The following is an 18,052-nucleotide window of genomic DNA, read 5'->3' as shown; positions in this document are numbered from 1 at the left end:
TATTTAGCAGCCACTTCTCACGGTAAGTGACCACAGAGACTGGCCCCAAGGGGCCTGGGACAGGACCGAGGGACAACCCTTGGTCTCTCGCCCCAATAACTACTGTTTCCTAAGAAGTGTCTCCGCTACTTCAATAGTCGTAGGAGAACTGATATTATTTTTTAAAGTGAACTGTGACCTTCGATTGCCACGTAACACCAGATACTTCAGCCCCCAGTTCTCAGCCTCCTTACCCGTGAGACAGGGATACTCTATGGGGTTCTTGTTGGGTTAAACGAAGTAATGTCTGGGAAGGGTTTAGGAAAAAAAAAAGAAAATGGTGACGTCGCCCTGTTTCACAGATGAGCAAACAGAGGCTTAGAGAGAAGGGAGGCCGTTTGCCTGGAGCCACACGGTTCAGAAGCAGCGAAACTAGAACCTGAGGTCAAGTCTCTCTCTGGGCGAATGGACGGGTGGCCTCCAGCACTTTATAAATGACAGGGCGTGGGCTTCTCGAATTCTGATACCTTACCAGGTACCCTGAGCACAAACCCACGACTTCTCGCCTCGGGCTTTCACACGAGTGCACAGCTGGCTGCTTCTCTCCTGTCCCCCTCGGCTGACCTTCCATCAGGAAGACCGAGGGGAGCCCTTTAGCACCCACTCACCTCGGACGGCCTGCGGGAGGGGACATGCTAGGCATACCACTTAGCTTCTACTCGGGGCCAAGCTTAGCTTCTGACCAGTGTTCACATTTTATCTACCCACGTGTGCTTTAAAAACGTAGAGAGAGGGCGAGATGAGGTGTGACAATGTAAATGAAACATTACAAAGTTACGCAAGGCAGTCAACTTCATTACTTTCTGGTCGCCCATCATAAATCACCCAACCCTATTTTATGCCAAGTGCAAGCTCGTTTCTTAAAAAGGGCATGAGGACACCTGCAGATATGTCTTTATTGATTTTTTGAGAGTGGGAGGGAGGCAGAGAGAAACATTGATCGGTTGCCTCCTGTTCGAATCCCGACTGGGAATTGAACCCACAACCTTTTTGGTGTACGGGATGACACTCCAGCCAACCGAGCCACCCAGCCAGGGCCCAGGCACCACTTCTGATGCCGATCTTTCCCTCACCCCCACGTCCCATCCATGAACAAGTCCTGTCAGATACCCCGCCATTAACTAAAATCATCTTATTGATTTGCTTTTATCCACCAACCTACTCTAAGCCTTTAGTAAGTATCTGTCAAATGACTGAATAAACCTTCTCACTACCTAAAGGACACCCACGTGAGCAAGCACATTGCCAATGTCACGAAGCTGATGGGCAGCACGGCTGGGATGGGGCCCAGCTCCACCTGCCTCCAGAACTCGGCCACTAAATGCCACGTGCTTTAGTGAGCATTTGCCACCTGCCCAGCGGTATCAAGTGCTAGGACTAGCAAGAGAAAAACAGCTGCACAGACTCTGTGCCTCCAGGCCTTCTTCTGTTCTTTGGTGAGGACACTTACTTTCAGACTCCTGAATATTCCTCAGACCCAAGGCATGGACTCCTAACAGAGGAAAGCCTAATTTAGGGTTGAAATCTGGCTGCTCTCCCACCACACACAACCTTCTCCCTCCAGGGGTCACGGATAAACCCGATGGGGTGGCTCGCCCTGCCTCTCGAGGCCCTGCTCTGGCTGCAATCCCGGGAGCTCCGAGGGGTGCGGGAAGCCGGGTGCCGCCTGGCTCATTCTGAACAGGAGGCTTACGTTACTGTCGTTCAGTTTCCCAGGAAGAAGAGAAGGGAATCTGGGCACAAGCTGACACAGATGTGGCTCTGGGGACCTGGCTGGAGCAGTCATTGGCTGGAAGGGACAACATCTGGAGGAGGAGAGGGGAGCTTGACAGCTGGCAACTCAGGCTGCGTGCAACCACAACATCTGGACGTTTCAAACAACTATTATTAGAGGTCAGCTTGGGTATTTCTGTGCGGAAACACTGACGGGGGGTGCTAGGCCCTGGGGGGTGGGGCCGGCTGTGCGGGATGGGAGCGTTTTAGGAAAAGCACTTTGTAGTTGTTGCCACATCCCTTGATTCTGAAGACTGGATCCTGCCAAAGGGAGGGGTCTCTATGCTGCAGCATCTCTGGAGGATTCCTAGGAGCTATTCCCTAAGGGAGCCCACACAGGAACAGAGCCTGGGGGAAGGAATAGGGGAGCAGATGCGCCTAGAAGGTTCTCTAATCAGGGAGATCTGAACCTGAGTTGCTAGCTGGTGGCCCTGACCACACCTCAGCTAGCGTCTCACTCTGCCCTGGGATAGTTTGTGGATTTTCCTCTCCTTCCCCAGGTCACCCTAGTAGCCCTGGCCTGCATGTAGCAGACTCTCCACAAAAACGCTCTAAGTGAAGGAAGAGACACCTTCCATTGCCTTAAGTAGGTTTCTGATCACTGCTCCTGGCTGCCAGGTGGAGACGCTGAAAAATGATAGCAAAGGTAAGATTTCAGGCAAGCCAGGCACGCGAAAAGGCGGGGGTCTGTGAAATCTGAGTCTGTTCAGAGAAGGCAGAGCGACGGAAAACGGCGACTCGAGGCTAAAGGAGCTGAGCGGACAGTTGTTAGCATGAACCGGCTCGGGGAGAAGCGGCCTCTGGCCTGTCCTGCTACCTGCGGGAGGCAGAGGTGGGTGTATTATCAACAGCGCCACAGACGCCACAGGCACACCCCGGGGTGCGGGTGAAACTCAGGGGCAGCAGTTTCGAAGTCACCTGCCCTAGGATTCTCCCTGGGGCAGAAGGTGCCTCTTCAACGGCCAGTGGAAACATCCAGGAAAATGAGTTATGGCCCTGTTTTGTTAGCCCCAAACTCTAAATAGTAATGAGAAGAGTATTATTAATGATGAAAACTGCCATTCATTGAGTGCCCGTGACGTCATTATTTCCATTCATCCTTGACAACAGCCCCACACTTTCCACAAGAGGGAACCTCCCAGGGCGGGGAGGAGGTGCCCCCAGGGGCCGCAGGCACTGGGCTGACTTGATTTCTGGGAGAGACGGAATATAAAAAAGAGCCCTTAAAAACAAGGAGCAATGGAGAAGTGTTAAAATTAGATGGGACAGAAAAATCCACTGAAATATTAAAGGAAAAGTATTCGCCAATGTCGTGTTTGAACACAATGTTTGAAATGTAGAGAATTTGAAATCTGCTGGAGGTTGGGCTCTAATCCAGGTCCCCGAGAGTGGGATCTGGAGATAGACGAGACCAGAACCCACGGGCAAGCAGGGGCGGCTGAGGATGCTGGCTCTCCCGAGCAGCGTGGGCTCTGGGAGGCCGAGCCTCAGCGTGGTCAGGAAGGAGGAACAGCCCAACTCCTTTCTCCCAGGACGTCTGCAGAGGTGTGTGAAGAATAGACGTCATAGGCAACTGAAATGTAAAACTTCTACTCTAAATGGTAATTCTATTTTAATTGACTTAAATGCTTTTAAAGGTATGAAGTGGAAAAGGGCTTTTCTTTAAACCTAGGACATTTTATCTCCAAGATGAGAAAAACTTGACCTCTTATTTTCTTAGAAGGATGAATATTGAGATAAAGTGGCACCTACTGTTACCTGGCTTTTATGGTTCCCACATAATTCATAAAATTAGGTAATAAAAACATTTAAATATTTAACTGGATAAAAAGTATTAGAGGACCACATTCTTAGACACTAAATAATTCATGCTGCCCTAAAACTTTTAGGAAAATCTAAGTTGTTTGTATGGAAAATAATACAATAACTAAGAAGGAATAATATAAGAATAAACTCTGTTTCCTGTACGCACAACTGTAAACTTATTTTTGCCCCACCCTGTATTTCTATTTCCTCAAATTTTCTAGGTCTGACCGAAAGACATAAGCCTGAGAGAATGACAGACCTTGGGAGGCGAAAGGGGGCGAGACTCAGAGATGAGCACACACACTCCCCAGGGACACAGCCAGGAGCCACAGTCAGGGGACACAGAGCAAGTCAGACAGGTGCACAGGTGGGGCCAGTGAGACAAACAGAGAAAGGCTTTCATGAAGTAACTGCTTGTGGCTTCTCTGGGTATCGAAGAAAAGTACTTAAAATACCTTTTAAAAATAAAATAAAACCTAACCTATTCCAACAAATCAAATTATTTTCATAGCTTTTTAAAAGAAATGTATTAACTTGTAATCAGCTTTCAAAACCAACGCACACAGGTTATTGGTCACTATCCAAGTATCCAGCCTCGAACAGCTCGGTGCCGCCCACGGCCCGCAGAGAGTGGGTGGGAGCCCATGAAACGTGACCGTTTAACATCCACCAGAGAGTAGCTGGAGCAGCTGCTACAGCCACAAATATTCTGGAAGAAACTTCGGGCTGGGAAGCTACGTTTCATCCTTTGTGTCTCTAACTCCTAAATCTGCTGCCAGTTTCAATGCGAGGCTTCTCAAGGGAACAACCAATTACCGTGCCCCTCCTGCAAGGCACAGCGTGTTCTAAAGACATGGATCAGACACACATCGCTTCTTGGAAGGTAACTGGTCTTTGGTCTTCAAGTCTCCTGCGCGCAATAAACTAGATTCTTTCAGAAACATTCACTGTCCTCCCTCCTGAAGCAGAGTAGCCTTCCCTGCCCCAAGGAGAGGTCACGGTCATGGTCACGGTCACAGCCATGGTCAGGAGCCTTGTTTGGCCATGAGTCTCAGCAGATGTGCTGCCAACAGAAGCTGTGAGACACTGCATGTGCGGCACCCTACCATATGGTCCAGTGACCCAGCATGAGGAAGACATGCCTGGGAGCTGCTGTCCCTTCGGCCTGGGTCTCAGAATCAAATTTGAGGGGAAGAATAAATACCTGGAGTCAGCAATACCTGGAGCCAAGCCCAGCCCTATCCCCAGGTGACCCACAGGCACAGAGAAAAAGAAATACTGTTTATTAAAAGGCACTGAGATTTTGGGAAGTATTTGTTACACAGCATCACTGGGCAATAGCAGACTAATACAGCTTATCAATTCACTTTATACTTATACTTATGTGAAATTAATCCTCCTAAGGCTGAATCTGACCACCTCTGTTTCCTGTTCAAGCATCTCAACTAGTGGCTGAGTCCAGTCCTTTTTTCTCAGATGGGCACCCAAGGGCCTCAGGGTGGCTGGCGTCTAATTTTTCCAGACTTTCCTCCCATTTCTCCCCTTTACGGGAAGTAGTCTATCATGACCATCTAAGGTCACAGTAGATACCCTGAGTGCTACAACCTTGTCAAATATTTTTTTTCATGAGTAGCTAACTTTTCATGAGCAGGCAGAAAGCTTTTCAAGGGCAAGAAGCCTATCTTATGTTAATTTGCATTCTACTTGCATATAACAACCAGTGAACAAATATTTCTGGATTAGCTGTAAATGCTTGCTTTCCAAGGCATTCCACAGACAAGGCCTGACTCCTCAACTTGACCCTCAACATCCACTCTATAGACTTCTACCCCTGTTTTGACATCAACATCCACCTCAGACACCCAGAGGGAAGAGGGTCCTAACGTGAGAGGGGGAACGCGGCCTCACTGAATGAATCTGCATCTGTAAAATTATACTTACAGAGCATGGCTTCCAGGCCTCAAAAGATGATAGCTATTTATTTATATAAAATTTTCAAGCTTGCAAATCATCTTAGCAATGCTTTGCTGGAAGTAGGGCCTCCTGTCAGAGGCCACTGCTCTCTGTGACAGGTGAGCCATTCCCAGCGCATCCCAAGGGCCTGACCTTGATGGCAGAACCTGGAGAAGGTCAGAGAAAGTCCATTTCCAGGGTTCTCAAACTGGACTCTGCCTAAAAGCCCCCTAGGCAGTTTGCGAAAGTGCAGACTCCTAAACCCGGGTGTTCCATCTTAAGGAATTAATATCTACTTACATGTACTTATGCCCATAACAAACATGTTATGAAGGAAATTATTCTGAATGATCAAAGACTTTGTGGAATTTTATTTTATTTTGGTTATTGCCTCAAAAGCATCCCTAGACTCTTCTGCAATTTGTTTTTATGAGAGAAACTCTTGGTAGCAGAGCACAGGGGATCTTACTGTGGGGAGAGCAGTTGAGAGGAGCTTGCCGGGTAAGGGTGGGCTTCTCTGGCTGAAACAAAAGGGTGGCTCCAGCGACAGCCCAAAGATTCAAAGAAGACAGAGCAAAACTGAGAGAAGAGCTGGGGCACAGCCAGGGACAGGAGAAGGGGACGGATGTGAAACACAGGAAACGAGAACTGGCAGGTAGAGGCGGAGAAAACGGTGTACTGACAACCAGGACCCCTTCTAATTGGACATAAGAGGAAGAGAAAAGGCTCCCAGAGAAGAATGTCATCTTACAGCCAAATGAGTCAGAAAGGTGACCTGGAATTCTGTCATCTGGCCCCTGAGCTGGTAACACGAAATCGCTGATAACGAGTGATGGAATTAAAACCCATCTCTTTCTGAAAACCACTTGAGCTGCTAATGAGAAAACCAGGAATAAGTCAGCGCCAAAAATACACGCCCACGTTCTTCTGTGCACGGCTTAGGGCTGGGTAAACTTGGCTCTGAGCTGTATCAATGTATAAACCTCTTCTGAAAACGGCAGTCTCCTGCACAGCCGTGAAACGAGCCCCGGCTCTCTCTAAATCTTGCAAGGTGTGAGTTACATCACAGTGACAGTAACGTTCCTTGACTTATCTGTCATTTTGCAAGTCTCATTAAACCCTCGGTGCACCACAATAGATTATCTGTGAAAAGAAAAACCTCTAAGCTCGTCCTCGGCTGAAAGATCTCATGACTGTATGTGCTCATTTCAAGCCAGATGTGGGGACACAATTGTGGGCCAGTCTGAGGCACGCAGGAACTTTCCGGAGAGGTCAATGAGAGGGAGAGGGAGGAAACACAACAGGTAGCTTGCATCCAAAGGCATTAATTAGAATGACTGACATATTTTATCACAGGATCTGTTGCTTCAACCAAAGAGACACTGAGAAAAAAGTGACAGGCTAATGCGAAGGGTTTTCCTATATCTACAAAAAATAATAATTTTGTTTGCTCATTTTTGATGGTTATATGCTCATAGTTTTCTCATCTTACTGCATTGGTTAGAAAAGCTAGAAAAAATTAGCAGTGATAGAGGACATCCTAATTTGTTCCTAACTTTAATGTAAATAATTCAATATTTTACTATTAAAAAAAGTTAGCTTTTTTAAAAAAAGCATTGGTTTTCTACTGTTGAAGAGCAAATGACCACAAATGTAGTGGCTTTCAACAACAGATTCATTGCTTCGAAATTTTAGTGGGTCAGGAGCCCAGTTTAGGGCCTCACCAGGCTAAGCTCACAAAGGCAGGGGTGCAGGTCTCAGGTGGATTTGGATCCTGATCTTTCCAAGCTCAGCGCAGTTAGAGGGTTCACCTCCTCTCCCCCCCGCCCATGTGCAACCCCCCGCCCCCCATCCTCAAGCCAGCAACGCGAGTTGACTCCCCCTGCTTGGAATCTCTCCATCTTTGTTCTTGAAGGGCTCTGTGATCACAGTGGGCCCACCTGGATGTCCCAGGAGCCTCTCCCTAATTTAAGGAGAGTTCATTAGTAACCCTAATGGCACCTGCAGCCATGGGGCAATTCCGCAGGATGACCATCAGAGACCAAAATTCTGTCCGGTCAGGCGTGGCTCAGCGGTTGAGCGTTGACCTGGGATCCAGGTGATCGGGGTTCGATTCCCGGTCAGGGCACATGCCCGGGTTGTGGGCTCCATCCCCAGCAGGGGGTGTGTGGGAGGCAGCCGATCAATGGCACTCTCCTCATCGATGTTTCTGTCTCTCTCCCTCTCGCTTCCTCTCTCTGAGATCAATAAAGATTTAAAAAAAAATAAAAATTCTGCCAACCATGACTCCCATCTCGGTTTTCTGAGTTTTAGAGTTAGAAATGGGTGCCAGGTTGCAGTAAACCTCTGTTTAGTATCTATAATCATGATCATATACTTTTGGCCTTTGACCTATTGATATATTAATAGGTTTAGTGACATTGAAAAATAACCACATTCCTGGAATACACCTTTCTCTGTCTCAATGACCAATCCTTTTACTATACTGCTACATGAAAGTGGCTATGTCACCATGCTGGCTCCAAACATTTATAAATGAGATTCCTTCTTGCATGTTACTTCTGTCCGGTTGGGGGGTTATTCCATCTTGCAGAAATGAATGGAAAAGCCGTCCGACCTGCTCCAAGCTCGGAAACACTGTTCAGAGCACAGGGAGAGGCCATCAGGTCCAGCATCTCTCTCAGATAATTGTTTAGTCAACCCCTCAGTTTCTCATAGTCAGTCACCTCGTTAAGTTTTCCTCTCTTTCTTTGGCTAATTTCCCATAAAACAATGTTTCATTGAGATTTTCATATCAATCGGTACACAAAATATTTCCAATAACTAAAAAACCCCACACAACTCACCTAGATCTGTCTCATTTGATTTCCACTTGGTTATTTTCTCTGTCTTACCAGAAGTTCACCTTTTTGTTATTTTCCACAGAATTAGTTCTGGTATCACTTCTTTTTTTTCTGTTCTCTTCCTGTTTTTCTTAAGTTTATGCTGCTATCCCCTTTCTGTCTTCTTGAGATGGATGCTATGTTTGTGTATTTGCTTCTAAGTTCGGTTTTGGTTTCTTGTAGCTGGACTTTTAAAAACTTATTTCATGGGCCAGTCACCATCCAAGTAAACTTCCTGTTTGGGGAGAATCCCAAAATAGGCGCGAGGCAGGCGCCACCCTCCCGCCCGGTTACAGAAGCTAAAGTGGGGGGTCGCCTCTGCCCCCTCCTTGGTGCCTGGGATGGAAGCGCAACAGGCCAGGAGCTCCCGCCAGGCCTCGGAGCCCAGCACCCCTGGTGCCCCCAGACAGGGTCACGGCTCTAAGCTGACGTAGCCGCAGAGTTAGAACCCAGGGGTGGTGCAACAAACACCTTGATGGTGGCCCCTGGGCCTCTGTGGTGTCCTGTTGCAGATGTGACCGGCTTCTGGCAGCCTCCCCGCCTCTCCAGGCTCTTCCTGGCTTCTGAGCCTGGTTCTTCAGCCCTTTCCTTCATTTCTATGAGCTACCCGATAGTTTTCCAAACAGTTCCTTTTCTACTCAGGTTAACTGTTTTGTATGTTTAAAATTTAGAATTCTGATCGGCAGAGTTTTCTTTTGCACAGTTCTTATTGTAATTTTCTAACTATTCCACAACTGCAATTTTGAAGCTTCTGTCACCCAAGAGTTATGATGTAAAGCTTTTAAAAATATTACGATTGGTTAGGTTTATGTATTCTATCTCTGTGGCTGATTTCCAGTTTTACTGTTGTGTCATCAGATACATGGTCTGTGCAAACAACCTGCTTTTAGGAAGTTAGGACTTTTCATGTGGCCTTATATGATTACTTTTTGTAAATGTTCTATAAACAGTTTAAAAGGATAAGTATACTTTTTAGAAACAAAGTTCAGCATCTACTTATGAATTATGTCCCTTATTTTATTACTTTTAGTTTGTTTACCTAAGCCATCAAAACTGGAGTTATGCTATTGTTTCTCACTAGAAGTGTGTTTATAACAAATTATCCTTGCATTTTCTAACAAACTTTATATGTTTTATGCAGTGTTATTTGGTGCATGTAGGTTGATGGCTACATTTTTCATTGTAGTCTTTACAATCACTCTCTTTGACCCATGTAATAAGATAACTATAATGCTTTCTACCTTGAATTGTCCTTGGCCTCTTCTTGATAATGATCTGTGGGGACTGTCTTTTATTTTCATGCATCCAGCTGTCAGCACAGTGCCTGACACACAGGTGCTCATTAAATGTGAGGGAGAAACTAGGATCCTGGGAACTAGGGGACACAGTAAAGCCCTATTTGTTTTGGCTCCTTGTAGGATACAAATGACAGTTTACTCCACCCCCTTTAAATGACAAATTTTCCTGTGGGAAGTTTATGGCCCTCTCACCACCCAAATAGTTAATGGAGATCCCAGAGTGCTGCCCACACTTCAGAATGGAGGGCAGCTACAACTCCGACTCTCATATCAGTACAACTGTGAAGCAGCCATGGGCCCTCTGGGCGGCGGGGCCACACAGCAGAGTGCACACAGACAGGATATCTGCAGGCCCAGCTCAGGAACCCACATCCCACAGGAAGCAGCTGGATGGGGGGGGCACTGAACGGCAGAGGGAGGCCATGCAGCAAAGTGCCCAGGAGAGAGAGAGCACAGCAAGGAAGGCGCGGAAGGAGAAAGGGGTTTATAAGGATTTTTAAAGATGAGGTGAAGCTCTTCCAAAAACAAGAGGAAAGGATATCAAGTCCCTGTAGAGGGTGTCTGGAGGTTCTTTGTGCCACCGACACCAAAAATGACAGAAGGGGACAGAAGAAAATGGGGCCAGCCCCCCGGAAGAGTCTGGCAATGCTGAGAGCTCCCCAGGGACTGCCACAGCCTCAGGGCTTCCTGCACCATCTTCCCTGTCCTCGCAGCTCCTCCAGATGTGGCACTGCCCTGCAGAGAGGGTCCCCTTCCCAGGCAGGGCAGAGGTAAGGGACCCAGGCGGTTGCCAAGTCCAGAGGCCACCTCTCAGCCTCCAGGCCAAGTGCCCTCTGCCTGATCCAAGTGAGACAGTTAGACACTGGCCCGGAGCCCACCCCAGTCAGGGAAGGGGGAGGGGACTGGTGGGACTTCAGAATGTGCACAACCTTCAAGGACCCCACCGGCGCCCGCATGCTTTCCAGCCGAGGGAGCCTAGGGGCTGAGAGAGCAGAGCTGGCTCCAGTGCCCAGCTGCTGGTTGTTGCCTCGATGGACAAACAACCCAAACACTGTTTCAAGTGTACACAAGTGACTTGATGACTACACAGAGAGAGAACAGAGAGAGCGAGCGAGAGAGTCAGAGAAAGACGGAAACAGGTAACGAGGTCAGGGAGAGAGAGGAAACCTGCTTCAGTGCGCAGATCGTCTAAATCCTGCCAGATTACAGGAACACAGGGGACGCCTGGCACTGTGGGACAAACCTCGTGCTCCACAGTATTTCAGAGCACACGGCATTTGTCTGGTTACTCGTGGCAACGGCATTCATGACAAGCACTTCCTGAGCCCTCAGTGGGTGTCAGGCCGTACTGGGCGCTTGCTGGGCACTATGTCACCTAATCGCTAAAAGACACCCAGGAGATAGGACCATGGTAACTCTATTTTACAGATGTGGAAACAGCTGGGGGTGGTCAGATAACCCGCCCAGTTGCCAGTTTATCAATGACAGGACCAGGACTCAGGCCTGGGTCTGTCTGTCTTCAGAGCCATGTCCCCAGTCACTGGGCTCTGCTAGCAGGTTCTATATTCGCACCCCAATGTGCTCCCCAAGAAAGCTTTTCCTCTGTCTTCGACTCTGCTCTCATTTCAAACTTACTTAACAAAGAAAAACACTCTTCTGAACAGCAACAGCCTGGGAAACTGCATTTTTCCTCTCTCCTCTCCCAGTGCAAAGCAGCATTTATCTGTGTGCCTAGAAAGGACCAACCCAGACCTAGTCATTACTCAGGGAAGGGAAGCCACGAGAGTCAACCCCAGGTCTCAGCACATCACTGTATGTTATTCCCTGGCTGCCAAGAGCAGAATTCTTTCAATAAAAACTCTCCATCTAAAAATAAAATAGTGGCAAACTCTGCCATTACACTTCTCAGTCGGGGACATCTGCTCTCCACTCTAGTTCCCGGATGCAGAAGGTCCAACTCGCTGGTCTGCCAATGGGTCCCTGCAAACCCCGAATGCAGCTTAACGAACTGGAAAAATAAAGCTGTGTAGATCTGAGCACTGTGTGATTTCTGCGAGTAGCTTTATTTTAAAATCAACTGTGTGCTACTTATTTCACCTGTCCTCCGCAGAGCGGGCCCCTGATCAGGGAGTTGCCAAGCTTCAGCCCTAGAACCACCAAATGACTCTTAGATGCAGCTTTGGCAACGGGCTCTTGGTCCAAGGTTCCTCCTCTTGAACCCATCCCCCAAGCTCTCTCCTTCCTCTCCTTTCCTGTCACCATTCTGCGTCTCCCAGTTAGGGGACCCCGGAGTGCTGGACTGCTACCGTGACTTGGATTATCAGAGGGGCTGCAGAAGGGCTTCTGGGTATTACAGACTAGTGACTCTTATTTTCTCAGCTGGTAGTTTCTATAAGAGAGGACACTATCTTAGTTATACCATAGGAGAAGCACATCATTCTCTGGGGTTGATGTCTCAGTTTTAAAGGGGATCTTACATCTATTCCATCAGGGTTCCTTAAGGAACACGTAAACCTAAGGGCAATGGAGGGAACAAATGTGAGAATTACACGATCTTTAGAAAGTGGTTTGTAATAATACAAAGGGGGTTTTAAAACACTATGGGATGGGAAAGAAAGTTGTGCCATGATTAGAAAATCTAGCCTAGAAACAGGAAACAGAGAATTGAGACCATCTGATATAAGTGAGCGAACAGAAAGGGTCAGGTGGCTAGTGAGGGGTGAACATTCCATAAATGATAAAGAGGAGGTGCCCAGTAACCTCCTCAGGTTCACAGTTAAAGTCCCTACCTATAAATACCAACTGGACTAAGTCACTGGGCTCCAGGGCAAGGCATGCAAAACAACAGATTTTATGTGAAAAAATGTAACTTACATACTTTCCATCACATAATATATGTAAGAGCAGAATTACAACCCAAGAAAGGGTCCTGAAAACCCTATAGATGGTTCCCCTGAAGATATGTAAGCCACTGTGATGTGTTGGCTTATAGTGTCCTCAAGATGGGCATGGGGCTGGAGTCACCAAGAAGGGTATGAGAAATGAAATAAAGGCTGCTATTTATCCCTGTAGAAACCCTGATGTGCCCTCACATCAAGGGCCAGGTATAGTTTGGTCATCCCACCTGCAGAAGGCTATAGGAAATCAAGAAATTGTCCAGAGAAAGCCAATCAAAAATATCAAGGGAACAGCAGTAATAACGGAAACAGTGCTAACAATTACAGAGCATTCGCCACACACCAGGCACTACTCTAAGTGCTTTACGTGTGTTAAATCATTTATTCTCTCAACCATCCCATGAGGGAGGTACTGGACTGTTATTGACCCCATTGTAGAGATGAGAAAACCAAGGCACAGAGAGTTGAAGTAGCCTGTCTAAGTCACGAAGTTAGTATCCGCACCCCCACCACGGGGTGCCAGATTCCAGGCTCTTAACTACAGGCTACTTCCTACCCAGACAAGACTGAACAGAAGTCCATGCTGTTCCACTGGGGAGCAAAGGCTAAAGGTAATTTATGTAGGTTAATAAAACCACGACAAGGCCTGATAGGGAAACCATGGGCTTCCTAACAAATTGTAGATGATTCAAGTGAGAATGAAGTACATTTCAGACAAACAGGAGGAAAACTGCTGTGCACAGCAGGAAGTACATGATACCATTTTATTTTCCCCAAGGGGAACTGAGACAGCATATTCCAGTAGACTCAGAGTTTTGGCAATTGCTAATGTGTTACTGAGGGAACGGATTTGTTCCGAGGACTCGATCCTTTCTGGTAGGAGGTAACAGGATTTAGCTGCCTACTTGCTCAGGAACGTCCCTGGATATTTCCCTCAGAGGCAGCCTATGGGACTGAGGAAACGACTGCTTTCCCTGGTGCGCAAAGCTTTTGCCCATTTCTCACTGCCCTTCCTGCACCTTGGGGCTTCTGCTGTCTCCTTGCCAAACTCATCTCAGAAGCTCCGGCCCGGGAAAGGGCGTGTCTGTGGCTGTGGGTAGCAGCTCTCAGTCTGAAGCGACAGGAAGTGCTTGTCAAATAATTCCAAGGGGTTGGGGACCCACGTCAGTTGTAGAAATCCTGTGGGTGGGTTGTGGCCTAACAGTAGGGCCAAGTCTTACAATGAAGGGCCTCTGGGCCCCACTGTGTTCCCTCGATCTGGTCCCTAGTCTGTCCTGGGGAAGCCAGTAGGAAGACAAGGGAGGTCTTGGTGGTCTCTGGGAAGGGTGACAACCCTAACCATAGCCTGGAAGTCTCCTGGCCGCTGCCCCCTTTTCTCTCCCTCACTTCAAATGCTTCCAGCTCCTCATACCCGCAGCCCACGGAGGACTTGGGAGAACCCTACAAAGCACATCCGGCAATTCCTGCAGCCAGCTCGCTGGGCAGTGGGGTACGTGGGCGTGAAATGGTTTTATTTCAAGTGCCTGCTGCCTGGTAGCTCCAAGGAACAAAGAGCCCCCACCTGGGGTGTGTGCTCAGGAAGAAGGCCTAGGGCACTGCACTGGGGCAGCGGGTGTCGCAGGGCGGAAAAGAGAAAACCAGAGCGTGGTACCAGGAGGCTTGGTGGCTGGGTCGTGGCAGGAGGCAAGGACGCTGAAATATTAACTCTTACTGAGTTGTTCAGTTTCCCAGGATTAAAGAGACCCACATGCCGACTCTGTTCAGCACAGTCTGTTCAAAGGAAACCGGCCACGCCATCAGCTGCAGGCATTTGAGCACAAGCGCTGGAGTTGGGAACGGAGGCGATTTCTACTCACCTACGCAGTTATCGCAAAGGCTACAGTGAGAGGCACGAGGGGGCCGGAAAATCTTGCAGGTGAAACAATATTTAAGTTTCACAGTCTGGCCATTGATGATGACTTCTTTGGTTCTGGGGGGTGGGCGGTACCCCCCTGAACTGGTGCCGTTGGCGATATCTGTGGAGAAAAGGAAGACCACACGCCCTTAGCAGAGCAGCAACCTCCGCGGCCCCTCCGCCTAGGGGTCCGGAGTCTGCATTCCCAGGTGCAACGCGCACCCTCGCCTCGGGTCCTGCACCTTCTGGGAGGCTCCTGACACCTGTCACATGAATGCACTGGGGCCCCGGGGGTTCCTTTCCACGCAGGTGGGAGTGGACCTGAAGCTGAGCTCTGGCCAGTGGGGTGGGAACCTCCTCGGAGCTGCGCCCACTCTCCTCTCTGGCCCCAGGACCACCTGGGAGCCACAGCCTGGGGGCCCTGAATGACCCACCACACACAGGAGGCCGGCCCCTGAGAACTCGTCACTGGGCCACAGTGACATGGGCGCCACATTCCTAGTGTGAAACATCTGGAGGTCTGGTTTCACCCGTTACAGCAGCTAGCACTGCCCTAATTAATACTGCGGGTGACAGTTACTGAAGGAACACTTTACCCTCCAGTGTACCCAAACAGAGTTCAAATGCCTCTGCATTGTAACCACTAGCCTCCTCGAAAATACCAGGTATTGGATGGGGGGGTGGGGAATACAGATTTAAATATATATATGAAATCATTAAGTGTATATTTTAAAAAATAATGTCTATATTTTGTCTATTGTCTGAATTTTTCTTTTTTAGAATTTTTTTTAAATGTTGAAGAAAATGCAAATATGTCTAATTTTTAAGTTTCATGTTATCTTCCAGCCTGGTTCTGTCCCTGAGTTCATATTAGAATCACAGGGAGCTTTAAAAACTCCCCTAATTCATGGACCCGTCCCCACCCCATTAAATCAGTCACCAGAGATGACCGCAATGTGTTGCAGGGGTGAGAACCCTGCTCTCCAGGAAGGTAAAACATCCAGCTTATCCTCATGTGCACCCCTCCCAGCCCTCGGAAGTTGCCAGAGAGAACTGGGGCAGCTGGCTGTGCAGTCAGAACAGGCCACAGGGGCATGGGGGTAGCGAGGATATCTGTGTGGCCTTCGCTCAGGGCTCTGACGGAGAACACAGGTGGAGCAGATGCTAGTGGCTGGAGGAAATCTCAGGGACCTTTACAGTGACCCTCAAAACAAAGCTAGTTCACTTGAATCCATATACACTTGAAGGGCACTCGAGACTGACGACTGCAACATACTTCTGGGCAATTTCCAAAGCGGTAGGAAGGAGTTCCATCATCCGTTCAGGCCCCCAGAGAGCCTAGGCAGGAATCGCGTGGAGAGCTGTCAAAACTACCGATAGTCGGCCCTCGGAGATCCTGATTTCATTGGTGGGGGACAGTCTGGCACCAGGGGTCTCAAAGCTCCCCAGGTGTTGGACTCCGCAGCCAATGTTGAGGACCAGGGCTCCAGGCCTCTCACTCCAAGTGCGGGCCAGGCAGCATCTGCTCACCCAGTGCTTGTCAGAGAAGCAGGTTCTGGGCCCGGGGCCCTGAGCTAGTGCCGCAGAACCTGCATTTGCCAAGATGCCCCGGGATTCGTGCACGTGGAAGTCTGAGAACCCTGCTCTGGGGGCCTGTGGATCCTCCCCATCCACACATCATCCACGCCTCTTACTCTCACATTCCGCTTTATCAGGTAGCCCAAAACACTCACGTGTGTTTTGCTCACATGAAGCCGCTTCACAAATCACTCCCAGCCACCCACGCATTTTCCTGGGAAGAACCTGGCGATTTGGAACAGCAGGTGGTATCTGTAGAGAGGCCCCCTCTGCCCTCCCGGCAGGGTCCCCCTAACTCACTGACAGAATCCACATGATGACTTCAGGCCCCTCCCCTTTACGCTGATCTCCTTTAAGAGCCTCCCAGAGCCCCGAAACCTGCCCCTAGCCCCTTAGCCTAAGGCTTGGTATTTGTAAAGATACCTACCCCATTGGTAGGGGGACATTCTGAGTGATTACTATTCATGGAAAATCACAGTTCCACAAGCAGGTGAGAGGAGAGGAAGGAGAGTTGAGGGACCCGAGGGAGAGAAGGCAGGGAGGTGGAAAAGTGAGGAGCAGGCTTTCTACTTTACCTCTGTGAGGACAACCCTTCTACTTAGAATGATAAACGGCTGTGGGGCCATCCCAAGGACTCTGGGTGGCCTTGCCGAGCAGGACACCCTCTCTTGGCATGTGCCCTGCCTGCCTGGCACCCCAGGTGGCTGCCCTATGGAATGGTGCTAAGTTCAGCAGGAATCTGGAGAGGCACTGAGATCCGAATTCACACACCCTGATCAACCGATCCGGTAATGAGAACACAAAGAGACGGCCAGGCTGTGTACTTCCCCGAGCACCGGGGTGAAATAACTGGCTTTGAACACATCAGAGATAAGGTCAGATCTCTACCGGTGCCCAGTGGGTGCCACTGATGCCTAAATTAATTATGACCTCGTGCCTCACCAGCCTTCTGTCAGCTGTTACATCTACTGTGTCTGTTTAGCTCTCGCAAACATGGGTAGAAAAACTAGAAAGTCAGATACGGGTTTAAAGCAACCAGAACCCAATCAACAATATTTGTGTTCATTGAATCAGAAAAGTTTAAAAACTGATTTGTCAAGGAGATGTTTTAAAAGCAGGGATGACAAACTCATCCACACTAGAACGACTACTGAACACGCCCAGTCCTGCGCACCAATGGCTTGAAAGGGTATTTGCCAGCCGTCAAGACAGGCCAGTGAGCCCGTAGTTCCAAAGCACAGGCCTCCTTGCGCTCCCTAACCGGCAAGGCTGCTCCACCCTTGAATGTGACGTGTCCTCCACGGGGGCCTCCCACCCTGCTGTCTGTGGAGAGAGCCCTGATCCTAGGCCCAGCTCAAGCTTCCCACCAGCAGTTGTTTGTTTCCTCCTTCGGGATGTTTCTGTACTTAGCTCATTTATCTATCCAGTCACAGCTCTGTATTGTGCTAGTAGGCGCCAGTGCTGTGCTGGGGCGGAGGGGGGGAAGCAGCAGGAACTAAACAGACTGTCTCTGCTGGTGGTTTCACAGGCTGGAGGGGAGACCGGGACCATGCCTGATGCGGTACCTAGCACAGTAGGTCCTCAAGAACTGCCTGCTGAATGGAAGGCCAACTGCCCTGGCAGGTAGGGAGCAACGATTTGGGATGCACAGGACTGGTGCCTCCACTCTGCCATGCTCACTGGTCAGTCACACTGCCCAGTGACTCCTCCCTCCCCAGAAATGCCGGCGACAAAGTCCTTCTGAGGCTGCCACTCGTCTTCAATGTGTCCATAGCCGCTGCTGGTCCAGAGACCCATCTCGCACAGCCAGTCAGAGCCACCCGGGAGGGCCAGACACGACGGGCAGCTGACTACTTCAGGGTAACGCAAAGTTGCTGTTTCTTTCACACGATAAATTCAACAGCCACCCCAGACCAATGGCTTCCAGGCAGG

The 18,052-nt window shown here is 49.1% G+C and overlaps 1 protein-coding gene across 1 annotated transcript in view; it reads right to left on the bottom strand.

Moving 5' to 3' along the window:
• The window catches only part of ZDHHC14 (zDHHC palmitoyltransferase 14), a 150,097-nt gene that overhangs the window by 27,464 nt on the left and 104,581 nt on the right, over positions 1 to 18,052 (bottom strand). Inside the window, exon 3 of the mRNA XM_016200687.2 lies at positions 14,505 to 14,663. Within this exon, the coding sequence (XP_016056173.2) occupies positions 14,505 to 14,663 (159 nt within the window). The remainder of the gene's footprint in view (positions 1 to 14,504; positions 14,664 to 18,052) is intronic.

Source organism: Miniopterus natalensis, chromosome 5 (genome assembly GCF_054644295.1).
Source record: "Miniopterus natalensis isolate mMinNat1 chromosome 5, mMinNat1.hap1, whole genome shotgun sequence".
Classification (NCBI taxonomy): Eukaryota; Metazoa; Chordata; class Mammalia; order Chiroptera; family Miniopteridae; genus Miniopterus; species Miniopterus natalensis.
Note: the sequence above shows the minus strand (reverse complement) of the source record. Positions and strands in the feature narration are given on the sequence as shown.